Source organism: Miniopterus schreibersii (genome assembly GCF_964146895.1).
Source record: "Miniopterus schreibersii genome assembly, chromosome: 6".
NCBI lineage: Eukaryota > Metazoa > Chordata > Mammalia > Chiroptera > Miniopteridae > Miniopterus > Miniopterus schreibersii.
The window spans coordinates 89,400,385-89,417,966 of NC_138107.1; the positions used below are offsets into that span (position 1 = coordinate 89,400,385).

At 55.4% G+C, this 17,582-nt stretch overlaps 1 protein-coding gene across 4 annotated transcripts in view; it reads right to left on the reverse strand.

Annotated features, from left to right (window-relative positions):
* The window catches only part of PDE10A (phosphodiesterase 10A), a 270,609-nt gene that overhangs the window by 111,550 nt on the left and 141,477 nt on the right, over positions 1-17,582 (reverse strand). The window contains exon 1 of one of the 4 annotated variants that reach the window (XM_081141072.1): positions 14,914-15,117. The exons of the other annotated variants lie outside the window; for them this stretch is intronic. Within the exon in view, the coding sequence (XP_080997198.1) occupies positions 14,914-14,983 (70 nt within the window). The 5' untranslated portion in view covers positions 14,984-15,117. Of the gene's footprint in view, positions 1-14,913; positions 15,118-17,582 lie in introns of those variants that run through there. 4 annotated transcript variants of the gene reach the window in all.

Consider the following 17,582-nt stretch of genomic DNA (forward strand, 5'->3'; position numbering starts at 1 on the left):
CTGGCGTTTAAACTGGTTAGTGGGTAAGAGACTTGCAGCAGTTCTTGTGTCCACCCTTGTAGACAGTTAACCTGGCGCGGCTCAGGCCAGGTCCGCACCACGCGACGCAGCAAAGCAAGCGGACGTGCTGGCTAGAGCATATGCACACCTGTTTTAACGTATTCCAAAAGGGACTTGTGACAAGGCTGACATTTCCCTACCTATGCATTTTGTAAACTTTCTCCAGAGATTTGGATTTCCTGCTTAGAGAACAGTTTCATTTATGTCCAAACAAATGAATTGGTCTGTTCCAGTCAAAAATTTTAAAGACCATCGTGAACAAAGCATTATCTTTGTTTTGGGGGAGATGCATAATTCGGGGCATTCAAGAAAGAAGGTATCTTGCCCTGGCCGGTTTGGCTCAGTGGTCAGAGCGTCGGCCCTCGGACTGACGGGTCCTGGGTTCGATTCTGGTCAAGGGCACGTACGTACCTCAGTTGCAGGCTCGATCCCGAGCGCTGGTCGGGGCACGCGCGGGAGGCAACCGATCGATGTGTCTCTCTCACATCCATGTCTCTCTCTCCCCCTCCACTCTCTCTGAAAAGCAGTGGAAAAAATACCCTCAGGTGAGGACTGAAAAAAAGACATCTTTAATAACCACCTGCGCAAAAATTATGAACAAAAAATAAATAGGGGTATGTCATGTGTTCACTCAGTGAAAACCAAAGACTGTACTTCTACCAGGAAAATGTCCCCACAGTGAGCGGCCGACGCTTTGGTCAGGCGCCGCTCTGGCTGCTGACCCAGCGGCCTGGCCCCGCGGCCCCCGCGGCGAGGTAAAGCGTCCCTGCGGGGGGCGCAGCGAGTGGGCCTCAGCCGACGCCTCAAACCCGCCCGCCCAGCACGCTCACACGCTCACCACGGCCGCTCCTGGCGTGGTTCCTGGGAACTACTGCAGTGCGCTGTCCTGTGCGCCTACTACGCCATGTGCCTAATTTGCCATCCCACGGCCAAGGGGCTGTTACTGGCATTCCCTTTTACAGGCGAGGCCAGCGAGGCTAAGAGGAGCCCCTCGACTCAGCTCTCCCGAGCGGCAGTGACGGGCCGGGGTGGGAGCTGCGGCGGTGGCCTCTGGACTGAAGGGTCCCGGGTTCAATTCCGGCCAAGGGCATGTACCTCGCTCGGCTGCAGGCTCGATCCCCGGCCCTGGTCGATTGGTGGAAGGCAACCTATCAATGTGCCTCGCTATCCTCGAGTGAGGATTTTCAAAAAGAAATGAAAACTAACATCTCTTCTAAAAATGAGTCCCAGTTTCTTTACGCTGGTGAAAGGGTCCAACTCCAAGTGGACATCCAATCAGATTGTAAGATTAGGCCTTTTGTTAAATGCCTCAGTGTAAGGCTCCTACTTTAGCAAAAAAACCTATTTGAACCTCTCCTATTTGGAAATGATTTAATTGGCAGCACACCCACCCTTCCCTTTTACTTCTACTTCATAATTCTGATTACTTCAAGCTCAGCAGGAGTCAAAACTAGGTGCAAATAAAAGCTAAATGCTAACGGATTTTTAACAAAGAGGGAGGGAGGGAGGAAGGGAGGGAGGAAGGGAGGGAGGGAGGAAAGAAGGAAGGACTCACTCAGTCATTTTTATATCCAAAAAAATCTAGCTTTAAAGAAAAACGGAGTTTCCTTGTCCCTACCAGTCAGTGCCAGGGCTGAGCTGTCTTCTGCAAGGAGGCACGTGTTCCTATCCCCGTGCTCGGCACAACATAACTATACAGGTAAATGCAAAAAAAATAAAATTTTTAAAAAGTATGTACTATTAAATCTTAAAACTTGGTCATTTAACCACATACTAGTCAAAATTAGAAAAGTTAAGTTCGTCCTCCCAAGGTGAAGTCGCCCACAGGACGCCCACACTGTGGAGGGAGGTGCGCGGGGCGTTGGGCAGCCTCCCTAGGAGGGAGCGGCGATGCCAACTGACCACGCTGAGGGAGGAGGGAGGGCCGTGCCACTCGCACTACACGGCCGGGGGGGCCGTTACCCTCACACTGGGCCCCCAGACTTTGCAACAACGTCTCGGGTTTGTGCAGAGTTTTAAGGAGCACTTCCACATGCATAAAGTATTTCACCTTCATCTGGACCAAAAGGGGGGGGCAGGGCGGCGCTGCGGACAGAGCGCTCCACAGAAGCCAGGCGGCCACGTCAGGGATGGGGAGCCGGCGTCCTGCCCGCTCCTGCAACTCCGGTCCCCTGGGGGCGGTGCCGAGGTCCACACATTCCGCTCTGATGACCTTTGATTAACGTGCAGCTTGATGACTTTTCACCCATTACCTGAGTCAGAACAACTGAAAACTGAGGGAAATTCCAATTTTCAAAGGGTCTACAGGAACAGTGAGGACACGGAACTGACTTATATAAAATCACCTTTGCCCGAGCGCCCCCCTGAAAGCGGGCATCCCGCTACGGCAGATCATCAGGAGTTCCCAGTCCGAGCCGCCCGCAGGCCTGGGATCTGCCCGTCACCCTCGCCCGGCGAAGGCGCGTCCCTCGGTGCCAGCCTGGCTGTCCCTGCGTCACGCGCCTGGGAAGCTGCGTGCGCTTTTCCCCGGGCCTCTCCTTCGATGCGCCCGTCACCTCACTCACGCGTCATCCCACAGGCCTCGCCCCCCAGTGACCTACGGTCACAAGCCGCCTAACCGGATTCCAGTCACCCGCGGACAGCACGTGAGCAACGGTCCCGCAAGATTGCAACAGCGCTGGAAAACTCCTGTCACCTCCTGACATCATCCCGTCGTCAGTCCCGACGCCCCCCCGTGTCCCGTCTGCGGCGACGCTGGGGTGAGCACACCTGCGGCGCCCCAGGCCCACAGAAGCTCAGCACATGCACCTGCGGCAGCAGCTGTGCCCCCCAGGCCTGCGTGCGCCCCCTCCGCGGTGTTCGCACAAGGACATCGCCCGACGACTCGTTTCCCAGAACGTCCCCGTCGTCACGTGATGCACGGCTGTGTTCCGACAGGAACACGTCATGCACACAGTGCACTGTTCCACATCACACACACACACGCATTCATTACATAAACCTGCTGCGATTCTCCTAACATTTTCTAAGTAGCAAGGATGCGTTACTTGAACCCTCACAAGATGCAGTGATCGATATTCTAAGAACTAAAGGCAGCGATGAGCACGTCTGTGACGGGGGTGGCCGTGCTCCGGCCCACGTCATCGACCTCCGTACACTCGTCTCTCGTCCGCACGAAGCGCAGCGGCCTCCGTCCGAGTGGGTTCGGCCGCACCTCAAGAATTAAGGTGTCCTGCCAAAGGAGCCGCAGGACGTCGCCCCAGGCCGAGCTCACATTTACTGACGTGTCTCTTCACGTCTGTCTTACGCTTCGCGAAGGGGTTTAAGACTGAGATGCTAAAAAAGGAAGGAAAAACCATAAAAACATGAAAATCAATGATGCAAACTCTAGAGAGAAAAGCCAAAAGCTCCTTCTGTGTGAAAACCCTGCCCTTACAACCTCCCCCCGAAGGTGACTGACAGGAGCAGAGGGCCCTGCCCCGCACTCAGTGGGTCACGAGGGCAAAGAGCCGGCGAGCCACAGGGCTTGAGATGCTGTCCACGGTCCCCAACCGGGAACTATGGACTTGCAGTGGCTTTCTAAAGATCCAAAGGGAGAAATTTCTGTTCGCCGAAAATAATAATATATTCCTCTAACACAAGGAGCGCTCCACAAAGCAGGGACCCCTGCCAGTTCTCGTAAATAAAATTTCATTGAAGCACAACCAAAAAGCTCACTCTTATAGGCACGGTCTGAGTTTTCCCTCCACAAGGCACTTAAACTGTTGCCAAAGAAACCACGGCAAGGCCCACAAAGTCTAAAATATGTACTATCGAGCCCTTTGCAGAAAAATCTGTCCCTGTTCAAAGACAATAGCTTCATACAGATGTTTTTATAAAATGTGCTAATTTCAGCATTTATTTTAAAACAGTCTATGTCGTCTTATGTGGTCACCACGTTGACTGATAATAGTATTGATTAATAACTTAATCAATTACTTTATACTATTCCAATTCAGAAAAATACAATGATAAAAGTACTTTTTTACTGTGGTGATGGCCAGAGGGAAGGGGGGCTGGGAGCAGGGTGGAGAGAGATGAAGGGGGGAGGATGGGGCATCTGTAACAGTGTCAACAGTAAAAATAAAGAAAATTCTTAATTTAAAAAAGAATATTCATTAGTGCCTAATATATATATATGTATATTTTACTAAACTAAAATCCATCCGTGCCGAGTGTACCAGTAAAGCCACCTTCCCTGGGGGGTTTAAAAGCAGAAGACTAGAACCCCAGAACGGCGGAGACTCTCGGGAACGTGCGTGCTCTCTGGATAGAATGTTCTGGATTACTCAACATTCTCTTTAACGTGAGATAACCAGAAAACCCTTTCTGTTTCCAAGATTTCTGCTAAAATCCATTTCACAGTGTGTCCTGTCCAGGTTCCCGCCTTTCCACACAGCCCACAACACATGCGCTGGCCTCTCCGTGACAAGAAAACGCCTCTGGATACGCACAATTCCACCTTGAAATAAAATGTGGATGCAGAACGAGCCCTGCTGTTTGGGTTTAGGCCGATCTCAAGGAAAATCTCAGGACTTAAGAAATTAATTCTCTTTAAGAAGTCCTGTGCCTCAGACGCTCCGAGTGGAAGAGTCAGCAAGTGCTGTCTAGGCCGAGGGTCGTCAGCGGCCAGGCCTCCAGTGCCCGGCGGCACGTCCACCCAGCCCACTCCTGCCTCTGGCCCTGCCTGCTCCCAGCAGGTGACACTCGCCTGACGCGCGTCCCGCTCAGGTGCGCCCTGCGCCCCCCGCTTTCTCGAGAGCCCGCGAGGGCCCACAGCAGGAAGGCGGTGGAAAAGCGGAGCCAGTGGGGAAAGGACCAGGTGGGCGAATGTGCTGCCCTGGCCCTGCTGGGGGCCAGGTCCTCCGGGGGCAGGTCCTCTGGGGGCAGGTCCTCTGGGGGCAGGCCCTCCGGGGGCCAGGTCCTCCGGGGGGCAGGTCCTCCGGGGGCAGGTCCTCTGGGGGCAGGTCCTCCGGGGGCCAGGTCCTCCGGGGGCAGGTCCTCTGGGGGCAGGTCCTCCGGGGGCCAGGTCCTCCGGGGGCAGGTCCTCTGGGGGCAGGTCCTCTGGGGGCAGGTCCTCCGGGGGCCAGGTCCTCTGGGGGGCAGGTCCTCCGGAGGCCAGGTCCTCTGGGGGGCAGGTCCTCTGGGGGCAGGTCCTGCTGGAATCAAGCCCCACTGCCCACACTGCAAAGTCAACAACCCGCCCTCCACTGGCTGTAACTGCTGCCCACGAGCCTCACCTCACTGCCTGACTCCGCTCTGTTGGAATCTGCTTCCCAGGAAACCACCTGTCCTCGTACCAGGCTCTCCTCCAGGGAAACCCAAACTGAGAGCCTAGGGTTTGTGGAAAGCTTTCTTCAAGGGACACCGAGGAATCAGGAGAACACTGGAGCTGGAGGGCTGATCTAGGCTCGTTTCTCAGAAATGCAGCCACACTCAGATCTGGCAAAACCTACTCAAGTGGTGGGTGAGGTCTCCCCAACAGCCCGCTGACTTCAGCCGCTCACAGCTACTGAACACCACCGCACAGCTTCTCAGCCTCCCGCTGGAGGACACGTCCCTGTCCACGCCAGGAAGCAAGACTGAGGGGGGCAGAAGCAGCCAGCAAGCCAAGCGGCAGGTCAGATCCTAAAATAGGAGCCTGCGGAGTCTTCCCAGGAAACGGGCCAGACTGGGACAGGACAGGGACCCGGTGGCACCAGGACGGGAGGTGGCCAGCCTCGCTGTGTCTGCCCCACACAGCTGGGACCTCGAAGACATTCTCCACGGACCTCTCATGAGGTCATCACGGTTTCCTTTAAAAATCAGAAGCTCGCCCGGCCGGCGTGGCTCAGGGGTTGAGCATCAAACTATGAACCAGGAGGTCGCGGTTCAATCCCCATACTGAGCACATCCCTGGGTTGCGGGCTCGATCCCCAGCAGGGGCGTGCAGGAGGCAGCCGATCAACGACTCTCATCATTGATGTTTCTATCTCTCTCTCTCTCTCTCTCTCTCTCTCTCCTTTCCTCTCCCTGAAATCAATAAAGACATATTTAAAAAAACCAAAAGCTGTACATTAAGGATTTTTTGAAAACTGCTCTGCATTTTTTCTCCTTTCATATTAAAAAATAAGCTGAGCCTCTTATACTTAATATAAAAGCAAAACAAAAATACCACAGAAGTAAAATTTTTACAACTCGAGAAAATCCTGAAATTCTGTGACTTAAAACAGATGTGCTAATTCTAGTTCGAAGGAAAAGTATTAAGGGGAAATGAACATTTACACCCACTCTACAGATAAGGAAATTGGAATTCTCAGAAATTTGGCAGAGCTGATACCTGAGCGCAAATTTCACAGCAAAATTCATGCTTCCAGTGCACCCCTCAGCTTCTCGGGAATCTTTCCGTCAATGCACACTTAGGGAGAGAGCCCTGCTGGACACTGTTCACTGGCTGAGATATAAACTTAGCCAACCCCATGCTTACAACGTCAAGGAAAGACAGACGGACAGGCGATCGCTTCTGGCCTCCTCACATACTCTGCACCCAGGGGCGTCCTAGGAAGGGCAGAGGGAGGGGAAGAGCCGCGCAGTGGGCGCCCTCTGGAATTCCGTCTAATGCTGAGGAGCTTCGCCTCCTGAAAGGCAGAGGCCAGCTCCGTAACTTAAAAATACATACAGCCCTGGTTGGTTTTGCTCAGTGGTTAGAGCACTGGCCTGCGGACTGAAGGGTCCCGGGTTCGATTCCGGCCAAAGGCACGTATACCTCAGTTGCAGGCTCGATCCCCTAGATCCCCGGCCCGCGTCAGGGTGCGAGCAGGAACCAGCCAATCGATGTGTCTCTCTCACATCGATGTTTCTCTCTCTTTCCCCCCCACCCCCACCCCCACCCCTTCCACTCTCTCTAAAAAAGCAACGGAAAAAATATCCTCGGATAAAGATTAAAAAATAATAATAAAAATAAATAAAAATACATACATGTCCACTACATAGTATTAGATGACTCCAAAAATCATAACAGATAAAAGCATAATTCCTCAAACTACCTGTAGAGTTTTACATTAAAGTGATATGACACTGATAGTTTTCTTTCTGATAAATGCAAACCAGACGTAGAATGTATTTTAACGGGGTTTAAAATGTAACCTCGGAATTGACCTTTACAGAGAACTGCTGATGGGCACATTCTCTCCTTTCTTCTAGTTAAATTAAATTACAAATAAAAAAAAGTAATACACATCTGGAACTGAGGCCACTCCTGCAGATAATTAAGAAACAGGCCAACCATCTACAAAATTCTAAAGTAGATAAACAACCCATTACAAAGGGGAAAAATTACACCCAGAAACCAAATCCAAGTGACAGTGTCCCCTGGAAGCCCCAGTGGGAAGGTGCCTGTCTGCCGGGTGGGGGAGGGGGGTGCGCAATCCAGAGGCACAGAGACCAGCGGCCAAAGCTGCCGGGGCTGCAGAGGCTCCCGCCGTGGGGAGGGGGCCCTCAGCCGCTCAACAAACAGGTTCCCCCCGCTCAGCGATGCTCAACCCGTGGGCCACAGGAATGTTTAAAACATGCTCTACCTGTTCAGTCAGGGCACTGACCTCCTTTCCTTAGATCGTCAAATCAAAACATGACCACAGCCAACGCAGCAATAGCCGTCCGGTGCGACTGCGTCAACATTATACCTATTTTTTGTCAGATTGGCAAAAAATATTTCTTTGGTGTGCCACAGGATTTCAGTATTTTATGTGCCGTGAGAGGAAAAAGGTGGAAAATCGCTGCCCGAAATGGAAGAACTCTGCTGACAGCCACTTTTTCTTCAGTCTTTCTCTTTTCAAAAATTCTCCCCTTTTGTTTTCAACACAGTTTCCTTTCATTTCTTGCCAAAAAGAGGGACTGTTGTGAAACCCCAGCATTTCCTGGTATCAGCCTGTCCAGAACCTGGGCTCCCGGTACCTGCGGGGACACACACACCTTTCCCAGGAGGACACCTGAGGCCGCCCTGTGGCATTCCCACTACCACCGGCCACCTCCCGCCACGTGGGCCCCACAGGGCCTGCAGCCGCCCCTCCGTAAGGACCGTTTCGCAGGGCGCCTGGGTGTCCAGGACACAGCGACACAGGCGGCCTGGCCTGTGCCCTGTTCAGGGCACTGCTGTCAACACTGACACATGGCAACTCGTTCCACCTTCCCCGCGGCTCCCTCTCCAAGCCCATGTCCCCGCGCGTCTCACAGGGGCCCAGGCGCAACAAAGAGGGACCGAGGCCCCTTTCTCAGCACCTCAGGTCCTCTGTTTTCTGACCAAGAAGTCACCAGGCCTGAAACGCTAGGAAGTACGGACAAGGGACAGCCAGGGATCAACAAAGGGGAAAGGAACAGAGTAAACGGTTTGCATCTCTTCACACTCACACTCACACACATTCACACCCACAGTCACATACACACACTCACACTCACACCCACACACTCACACTCACACACACTCACACACCCTCACATACACTCACACACTCACGTTCACACACTCACACTCACATTCACACTCACATTCACACCCACACTCACACTCACACACACTCACACACCCTCACACACACTCACACACCCTCACACACACTCACACACCCACTCACGTTCACACACACTCACACACTCACACACCCTCACATACACACACTCACACTCACATACACTCACACACACTCACACACCCTCACATACACTCACACACAGTCTCCAAGGCAGATGACTGTCTAACAGTGGCATCTGTGCAAAGCTGGGGTCACCCCAGAGCCCCAGGCTGAATGCCTCCGTCTCCGCAGTAGGAGGTGCTTCCCACTGCAACCCAGAGACGAGACGCCATCGTAACGCTGACTCTCAAAAGCCTGCCCAGGACACACTGAAAACTGCACCGACACGAAACAAAAAGAATCCAAAACTCCCGCAGAGGACAAAGGGACAGACCGCCTCTCGACGGCCCGCCTGATGAAAAGGACAGTTACGGCCACAGACGCTGCGAAGCCCCACAGCGGCGTGGTCGCCTGCGAGGCGACGCTCTTGCTAAAAGAGCACTGGCACGAGGAACGGCCTCGCACATCAGCACGTTCCCAGGGGCCTAGGAGGCCGCCAACGGCACCTGCTGCTCCACGGAGTGAAAGGACCGCGGGCCCACGCTCCCGGCCCCGTCGCACGGCCCCCTCAGAAAGCCTGAGCAGGAGTCGCCAGGGCCTCCCGGAACCCAGGCTGCCACGAGGAAACAGCCTCGGGGACAGGCCGAGTCCACGCTCGCGACAGCGTCCTCGCCCGGCCTCGCGTGCGCGTGGCCCGCCTGCCCCGTGAGGCCCGGGAGCAGGGACGCAGGGTCGGACGTGCCTGCCGGGGCCTGGGGGCCGACGTGGAAGGCTAGGACAGGGTTTTCACGAAATCCAGTAACTGGGAAGGAAGCGGCAGCTAAAATAAAACCAATGGGTGGACTGGGAGGAAATAATAAGTGATAAGACAAAGAAAAATGTCAACATTATAAACAGAACACAGGAAAATAACCAGGGTTGATGTCCACACGGAGGGAAAAGGAAAGGAACCCACTTAGCCGCTGAGAGAAACACTGTGTCAACGTCAGGCCCAAAATAAAACCAGCGACGAGATCAAACATGAGGATCTGAAGAATCGGGTCCACCGCAAAGGCACAGCCAAGGAAGGGGCCGTCCCGGCTCACGGACGGCCTGGTCTCGAGGGGCCCGCGTCCCTCACCCGGTCTGCCCAGCAGGACGCCCACAGCGGCTGGGCCAGCGCCGGCCGGGGACGAATGAGCGCAGCAGCTCACACTGTCCCCGCTCCGGGTGGACGCCCCCATCGCCGTGACATTAGAACAGATTATCAAGAACGGCGTGGCCCGTGCGTGGTCTTAGGTGGCAAGACCACTTGAGGCTGCACTGCCACTCACTCGAGAAGCACGAGAATGTAAAGCCCACGTTTTCACAGGGAAGACACTCCGTTTCCTGCCAAAATGCAGTGATTTCCAGCCGACGAAGCCGGCTGGGCAGCTCTCCAGCAGTTTAAACAATCGCTCACACCTCCAGCGTGAAGCCACAGACCGTCAGCGTCAGAAATTACATTAAAGGAGACGTTTTCTCTTTCCATTTCTAGATCTGTGCGTGACGTAGAAAGGGGTTGGTAAGTATGAGGGGTATTGATGCGTGTCGGGTGGGGTTTTTCTGTAATATTCATGGTTTGACATTTGGGGCTGTTGTGTAGGAGCAGTAAGTGGGAGGCCAGAGGAAGCCAGAAACCAAGTGAACAAACTCCAGGGGCTGGAAAGTCAACTATGATCTCAATAGGCAGACGGTAAAAAACTCGGCAAGAAAGGTCGCATCAGCCACACGGCAGAGCAGCCGGTGACTAGCTCAGTGGCATCTCAGCAAATTCTTGTTTTTAAATCTAATTTTTGAATAGGTAATAAATTACATTATTCAAAAATCCCCAAATGTAGAAAGGTGTGCACTGAAGTCTCTCAACACTTGTCCCCCAGCCCTCCAACCCCCCCGGCTCCGTGGCTTCCGTGGCTACCCCACTGCCAGGTAAGTGCTCAGCGTGTCCGTGGTTTCTGCCCAGCTTCTTTAGGCCACGACAGGCAGACACAAGTACATACTTTCATGGCTCATTTCTGACACAAACGTGTGTGGTGTGCACTGCTTTATACTCTTTCACACGGGAATGTTTCTGGAGTAGCTTCAGTACGTTAGTTTCACAGCCGTGAACTTCCTTGGCCAGATCCCTGTGCACAGACCTCAGCGCAGCTCCCGGGGCTCTCTCCCAGCCAATGCCGCACAGGGGGTCCCAAAAAATGTACAGACGCTTTGAACGACTACAGTCAGTGTTTAGGAACATACAGTCCTTTCCGACATTTAAGAGAATCTACAGAAACAAATTTTTTGCCAACGCCTGTTTTCAAAGGGATGACCTTTCTGCTCCAGGCCCTGCCGATGACCCGAAGCAATGGAACCGCCAACATCAGGAGCCATCTCGTCGGTGTCCGTGCCCTCAATGCGTCACCTGCTGTCGGTTTTGCACCGTAAACTTTATCTTTTCTGTGTCCCCGCTTTGAAAGGTCTAGCGGCCCTTTAGGATACATTTTCCTTGCTCAAAGCCTAGTCTGGCTTCACCCACTATTTCAAATCAGTGAAACCTGCAGAGGAGTGAAACCCGAGTTATCAGCTGTTAAAGCGTGAGTCCATTTCGGGGGGACGCCCCATATGTTAATACCTCGTTAAGTCGCTCTGCCTCTGTGTGAGAAGATCTAAGGACAAAGCCCCAGAAGTGGAATTGCTGCACCGACGGGGACCTGCATTGTTAGATCGGCCGACACGGCCGGACCTCCGGAACGGACCCGAGGACCTGCCTCCTCTCAGAACTGCCAGCAGAGCATGTAGCTCAGTTACTCCTGCAAGCAGCGGGTGACAGTGGTGCCCGGGTACGTTAAATTGCATTTCTCTCATCACGCAGGAGGCTGGGCTCTTTTCTTTCTTTCTTCGCAGCCCTGAGCACTGTGTGTCCACACCCTTACACTACTTTTTACCGGGTCACTCTGGTCGTCACCGCTCCCGGCGCCCCCCTCGCGGGAGCTTAGCGCTGGGCTGGGACCTGAGCGTCCCGTTTCCTTTTCTAGGGCAGACTTTCAAGAACTCCCCTCAGTCTACGCAGCCCCGGCTTCAAAGTCACGGCAGGAAGTGGACGAGGGGGCAGGGGCGGGGCCACCGCGCAGCTTGTCACAGGGGCCGTGGCTCTTGGCTCCTGGTACTTAGGACCATAAAAGGCTGGGGTTTAACATGATGATTAACATCAATCTTTTCTTTGATTACCTCCGGACTCTGAGTTACATGTAAAGCCCCTTCCCACTCCAAGGCTACAAAGGGATTTCCTCACATTTTCAGGGCTTCTTTCTATATACAGTTGACCCTTAAACAGCCCGGGTTTGAACTGCGTGGGCCCACTTACATGCGGGTTTTTAGAAATAAATACACAGTCGGCCCACCCTCCCTATCCCTGGGTTTTGCATCTGCAAATTCAACCAACCGCGAATCCAAAACCACACTGCCCATCGCAGTTGGGAACCCGAGGACGCGGGGCCGGCTGTAGGCTCAGCTCCTCCCTTTATACAGGGGCTTCAGCACCCACAGGCTCGGGTGTCCGAGGGGCTCCTGGAACCCATCCCACGGATACCGAGGGGTGAAGAGATGACTGTAGTTAAGTTCTGGGGGAGTCAAAAGTTGGACACGGATTTTCAACTGCATGGGGATCAGTCCCCCTAACCCCCATGCCGTTCAGAGTCAAACGTATATATAAACACTGGATTCATTTGGAATTTACCCGGGATTTGTAGTTAAAGTAGGACCTAATTTTACTTTTTTCTAGGTGACTACACAGGTGTCCCCAAACATGTCTCCTGTGCTCTGCCTTCACTCCCCCTACGTGAGACGGCCCTATGCACACACCGAGCTCTTAGGTGTCTGCTCTAAGGCTCCTCTATTCCGTGCATCCGTCTGCCTGTCTACTCACGTGCCAGTGCCACGTGGTTTTTTAAATTGTTGAGGTTTTACAGCTAGGTCTTCAATGTGCCTCAAAACAGTTAGAGGATCTATTTAATCACGAGACACAACCAGCATTATTCTAAAAGGGCATGATGGCGATGAGATGAGAAAGCTGTTGGGAGTGGGCTTCTGATTTCGGGACAGAAAGGAGGTGTGAAGATGCACGAAGCCCCGACAGCAAGGACAGGGCGGGAACGTGAGGCCTGCTTTGGAAGCCGCTGGGGCTGTAACACAGAAACGCCTAAGGACGTCCCGGGCAAGGAAGGGCGCCCGGGCGGCGCAGGCAGCTCTGCAGGGCCCGCCCACAGCTCTGCAGGTTCCTTCTCGTCCTCGCTCCGGCACAGCGACCAGCTCCTCACGCAAAACTGCTCTTACACGGTACCTGCCGACTTCAAAAAGTCCGAAAAGGCTTGTGTTTTTATAAATAACTCATCACCTCCAAACACATGACGTTGCTTCCAGCCTCCGATCGCATCGCTCTCCCCTCTGGTGCAGGAAACGTTGTCGTCCAGGTGAAAAGCGTTTCGTTGGTGCCTCAGGAGGTAAAACCAAGGCGCCCAAACGCCCTGAGCACTCACCTCCTGCCCTCCCGTCGCCCGGCTCAGGCGCAGCAACGTGTTGTGTCCCTGAGACTCAGAGGCCCTGGTCACTGGCCCGAACAGCGTATTTGGATCCCACGACAAGTAAAGAGTGACGTGAAGCTGCAGGCTCTGCCGCCAGGATTCAGCGGGCGCTCGTTACCTCATTACCTCCTTCCTTTCCGGAGAATTCGTGGTTTCAAAGGGCACTATCACACTCTCCCAGCCAAACGCCTTCCCTCACTCACTCACTACAGGTATTGTGCTCAGCAGCGCTGGGCGCCAAGGTCAAGACAGTGAACTAAAGGGACTCGCCGCACGCTAGCGGGACACCCACAAACGAGCAGCGCCGGGCACTGGGGAGGCTCAGGGGAGGGCACCCCCAGCAAGCAGAAGGCGGGGCCTCAGGGGGCCCTCGGCTGGCAACTGGGAGGCAAGGCTCCCGGGCAGGAGTGGAGGGGACACGCGGCAGGACCCGAGGGGGCTGCGTGGACAGTTACACCAGCAGTTTGAGGAGCTGAGACTGTCCCATGGGCGGCGGGTGCCACGAGCGGTGCTCTGTCCCCCGCCCACGCGCTCCTCTACCACTGTCACCGTCAACAGCACGGTGGGTCTTGTCTCTGTCCCTCATCAGCCGGTGGCCCCCTGAAGGCAGGGACAGGTGTGTCTGGACACGCCGCTGGCCGGTAATTACGTCAGCAACCAACGCAGAGCAACGCAGAGCAACGCAGGGTGGCTTGTGACATCCCCTCGGAAGGAACGCGGCGCTCTCGCCCCTCCCGCCGGCCCCACACAAACGCCGACCTCTGTGAGGAAGACCGGCCCCTCCCCGACCCCAGCGGCTCCCCTTCCACTTCTCCGCGGGAGCCCTGGCCCCGGCTCTTCACCCGCTGGCCCTTCTGAGTCCCCACCGCAGGCTCCCACCCGGGGCTCCGCCAGGACCTCCTGGGGACTCGCTCCCTGCGCTCCCCACACCAGCTGTTCCTGCGGCAGTGCTGGGGTGCCTGAGGGCTCGGAGTCTCACTCCCTGGTCCCTGCACTTCGTGCAGAGAGTCCTGCGCTTACGCTGGGCCAGCTGCCCCGGCGGGCCCGCTGCACAGCACGGATACGCTGTCTCCTGAAACCACAGTCACAGCCCCCTGCCCCCAGGAGTCTGGGCCGCCATCGCTCACCGCACCGCCCACCCATCCATCCTGCCAGGCCTCCGTGGCTCACTCCCGCTCCCCGGCCTCGACTCCGGCCCCCTCGGCCGGCCCCCGGTTCCACTCACTCTCAGGCGGCCACGGCGGCCACCCAGACAGGATCCTGCGGGAACACCCCGGGTGTCTTACCTCCCCGTCCACCTGAACCCAGGTCCCCACAGTTCCCGAGGAAACGGCTCCGTGTCCACTCCCCTCTCCCCCTCCTGTCTCCTCCAGGGTTTCCTCCCCCCTTCTTGCTGTTTCTCCAAACTCCTGTCCCAGAACACACACACACCCTCGAGGTAACGCAACCGGGAGAAAAGCCCGCTCTTATCTCGCGGTGGCTGTGCGCCTGTCCCTCTGGTTCACTGAGTGAAACGGCCACGAAGCCTCTCCACGGCCCCGACCCACTAAAAGCAGGTTTCCGTCTCAGCCTCCGCGCTCAGCATCCCGGGACAGCGGCCACGCGGGGCATCCTGGCCGGTCACTCACTTGAGCTCGGGGGCACCTGGCTCCCTCCGTCCTCAGGTTCCTCCGAGCGCGATGACAGGCGCAGTCCCATCCCCTTCCTCTGGCCAGGCCACTCCGAGTGGTCCGCGGTCCTTTCCTCTCCTGTCACATCTGCCCTCTGCCCTCTCCTCACTCCCACTGTTCCCTGCAGGCCCCACCACCACCTGCAGAGCTGGGACACCCTCTCACACCACCGCTGTTGAGAAAGCGACTCCATCTACACCCCCAAATCCCAAGGTCCCGTGACGCCTACTTGCTCTCGATGGGGGTACACAACCCCATGGTTTTAATGCCGCGGTTACAGCCTTTATTCTGCCGTCTCGATCCATCAACCCTCTGATATTCAGACTGTATTCACCCAGCTGCCTTCCCGTGTCCGCTAAGCTCCACAGAGGGCACCCCAACTTCCCGGTCCAAGCAGAACGCCGCTCCTGGGGGGCCCGGCCACAGCCCCCTCCCGCTGAAAACCTGGGCACGGCCTTGATTCCTGTCCCGGCCGTCACTCCACAAACCGACCCACCTGCCGCTGATACACCTGCCTCCAAGCACCTCCTGAAGGCACGTTCACTTCTGTCACCGCCACCCTGACCCAAGTCACCTTTGCCTCTTACCCCGACTGCTGCGGTGGCCGCCAGGTGCTGTGTCCCAGATCCACTCCCCAAACCACAGCCAGAATGAGCTCCTGAGATTACCAGTCACTTATCACCCACCTGTGGAACACCCGCCAGCAGCTTCCCCTGGCTCGTGCAGGAAAACGCAATTGTCCTCTGACTTACGAAGCCCTGACCCGGCCGTGTGCACCCGCGGCTTCATCCCACACCCGTCCCGGTCAGCTCCCAGGCCCGAGCAACGCACCCTTCCCTCTGATCCCCCACCTGCGTCTCCGTTTGTCAGCGGTGCCCTTTTCCTGACGTCCGCTCGGCTGGCTGCCCTTGGTCATTCAGAGCCCAGCGTAACCGCCCTCCCCAGAGAGGCCTGCACAGTGCACCCCGACTAAAGGAGCCACACAGACAACTCTCAGTCTCGGCTCACCGCATGGCCTGTGGCATTCGATATTTCCATATTTGCAGTTTGGGGTTGGTGTGCATTTGGTTAGTGTTTACACCATAGGTGTGGGCATCGTACAGACAGAAATCCTGGTACCAACAACTGAGCTCGCCACACAGTAGGTGCTCAGTTCTGACACTTCGTGTTCTGATACTGCTGATCTCTGGACACAGAACCACCACACACACACACACACACACACACACACACACACCTTTCAACCCAGAAACTGACCAGCTATCTGTCCTGCACCTTCCTTATCCAGCCACCCAGACCCATCAGGATCACCCCCGCCTCTCCCTTTCTCCTGCACATCCACCACTTCTCACCTGGTGGGCTACTCCACACACATACCAGCCTCCGCCTCCAGCACCACGGAAGCCCGGCTCCACGGCAGAACGTGGTCTGCCTGCCTTTCTATCTTACCTGTCCGGGTCCTCCAAGGGTTCGCGGCACAGGATAACTGTAAGATCCTCAGCCTTAGCCTCAGAGCATCTTCCCTTGGTCCCACCACCCACCCTCCCCAAGCCTCTCCAGGCTGCTACCTGACGGCAGCCTCTGGACCTGCCCTCGCTGGTCTGGCCGGGAGGCTTCCCCAGGCGTCGCCCCCTCCAAGGCCCACTGGCTGGAAGAACCAGGGCAGTGATGCGTCTAAGCTCTGCCTGTGTCTCCGGAGAGAACCGGGGGTTCCCCGGGGACGAGCCCCGGCTCCCAGCGCGGAGGCACAGTGTCCAGTGCGTGGCCTTCCGTCTCCAAGTTCCGCGAAGACAAGCACCAGGTTGTTGATTGTTTCTTTTCATCTGTGAGTTTCCAACACAAATATCTGCTCACCTTCCATGTGTCAGCCGGTGCTGCAGGCTCAGGGCCCCACCCGACAGAGACGAGCCCAGCCGCAGGCCCTCCGCAGCCTGCCTTGCGCACGAGGGGGCAGGCAGGAGGCAAGCAGGTCAGCGAGTGAGCCAGATTCCAGAGCGGTCAGTGCTGCAATCAGACCAGACGGTGGGCGTCTCCCGTTTCCACCAAGACCCACGCCCTCGGCGATCACTGCGCCATCCCTTAGCCCACTTAACTTTTTTGTTAATCTTCACCTGAGCGTATTTTTTCCACTGACTTTTTAATTTTTTTAAGAGAGAGTAGAAGGAGAGAGAGAGAAAATATATCGGTATGAGAGAAATACATGGACTGGTTGCCTCCTGCACGTGCCCCAACCGGGGGGAGGCATCAAACCTGCAGCCCAGGTACGTGCCCCTGACCCAGAATCACGGGGGACGCGCTGACCACTGAGCAGCACCAGCGAGGGCCCCTTAACCCACCTCCAGGAGCTCCATTCACGTTTTGAAAGGAAATTAAAATGCTTTGAATTACAACTAAGAGAGTTTTCCTTTTAAGGGAGAAATATTCCTCCATACGAATTGCTTTTTTCTTTCCTTATCACACTTATGAGTTGTTTTTAAACAAACAAACATTAACAAGGTATTAATTGGAGATCGGCCATGTTCGTTCGGCTGCTGCATGGTAAACACAACCGTCACCTTCGTTTCATGACCCAGTAGGATGCATTTTTTTCCTGTGATGAGAACTTTTAAGACCTAGTCTCTTAGCAA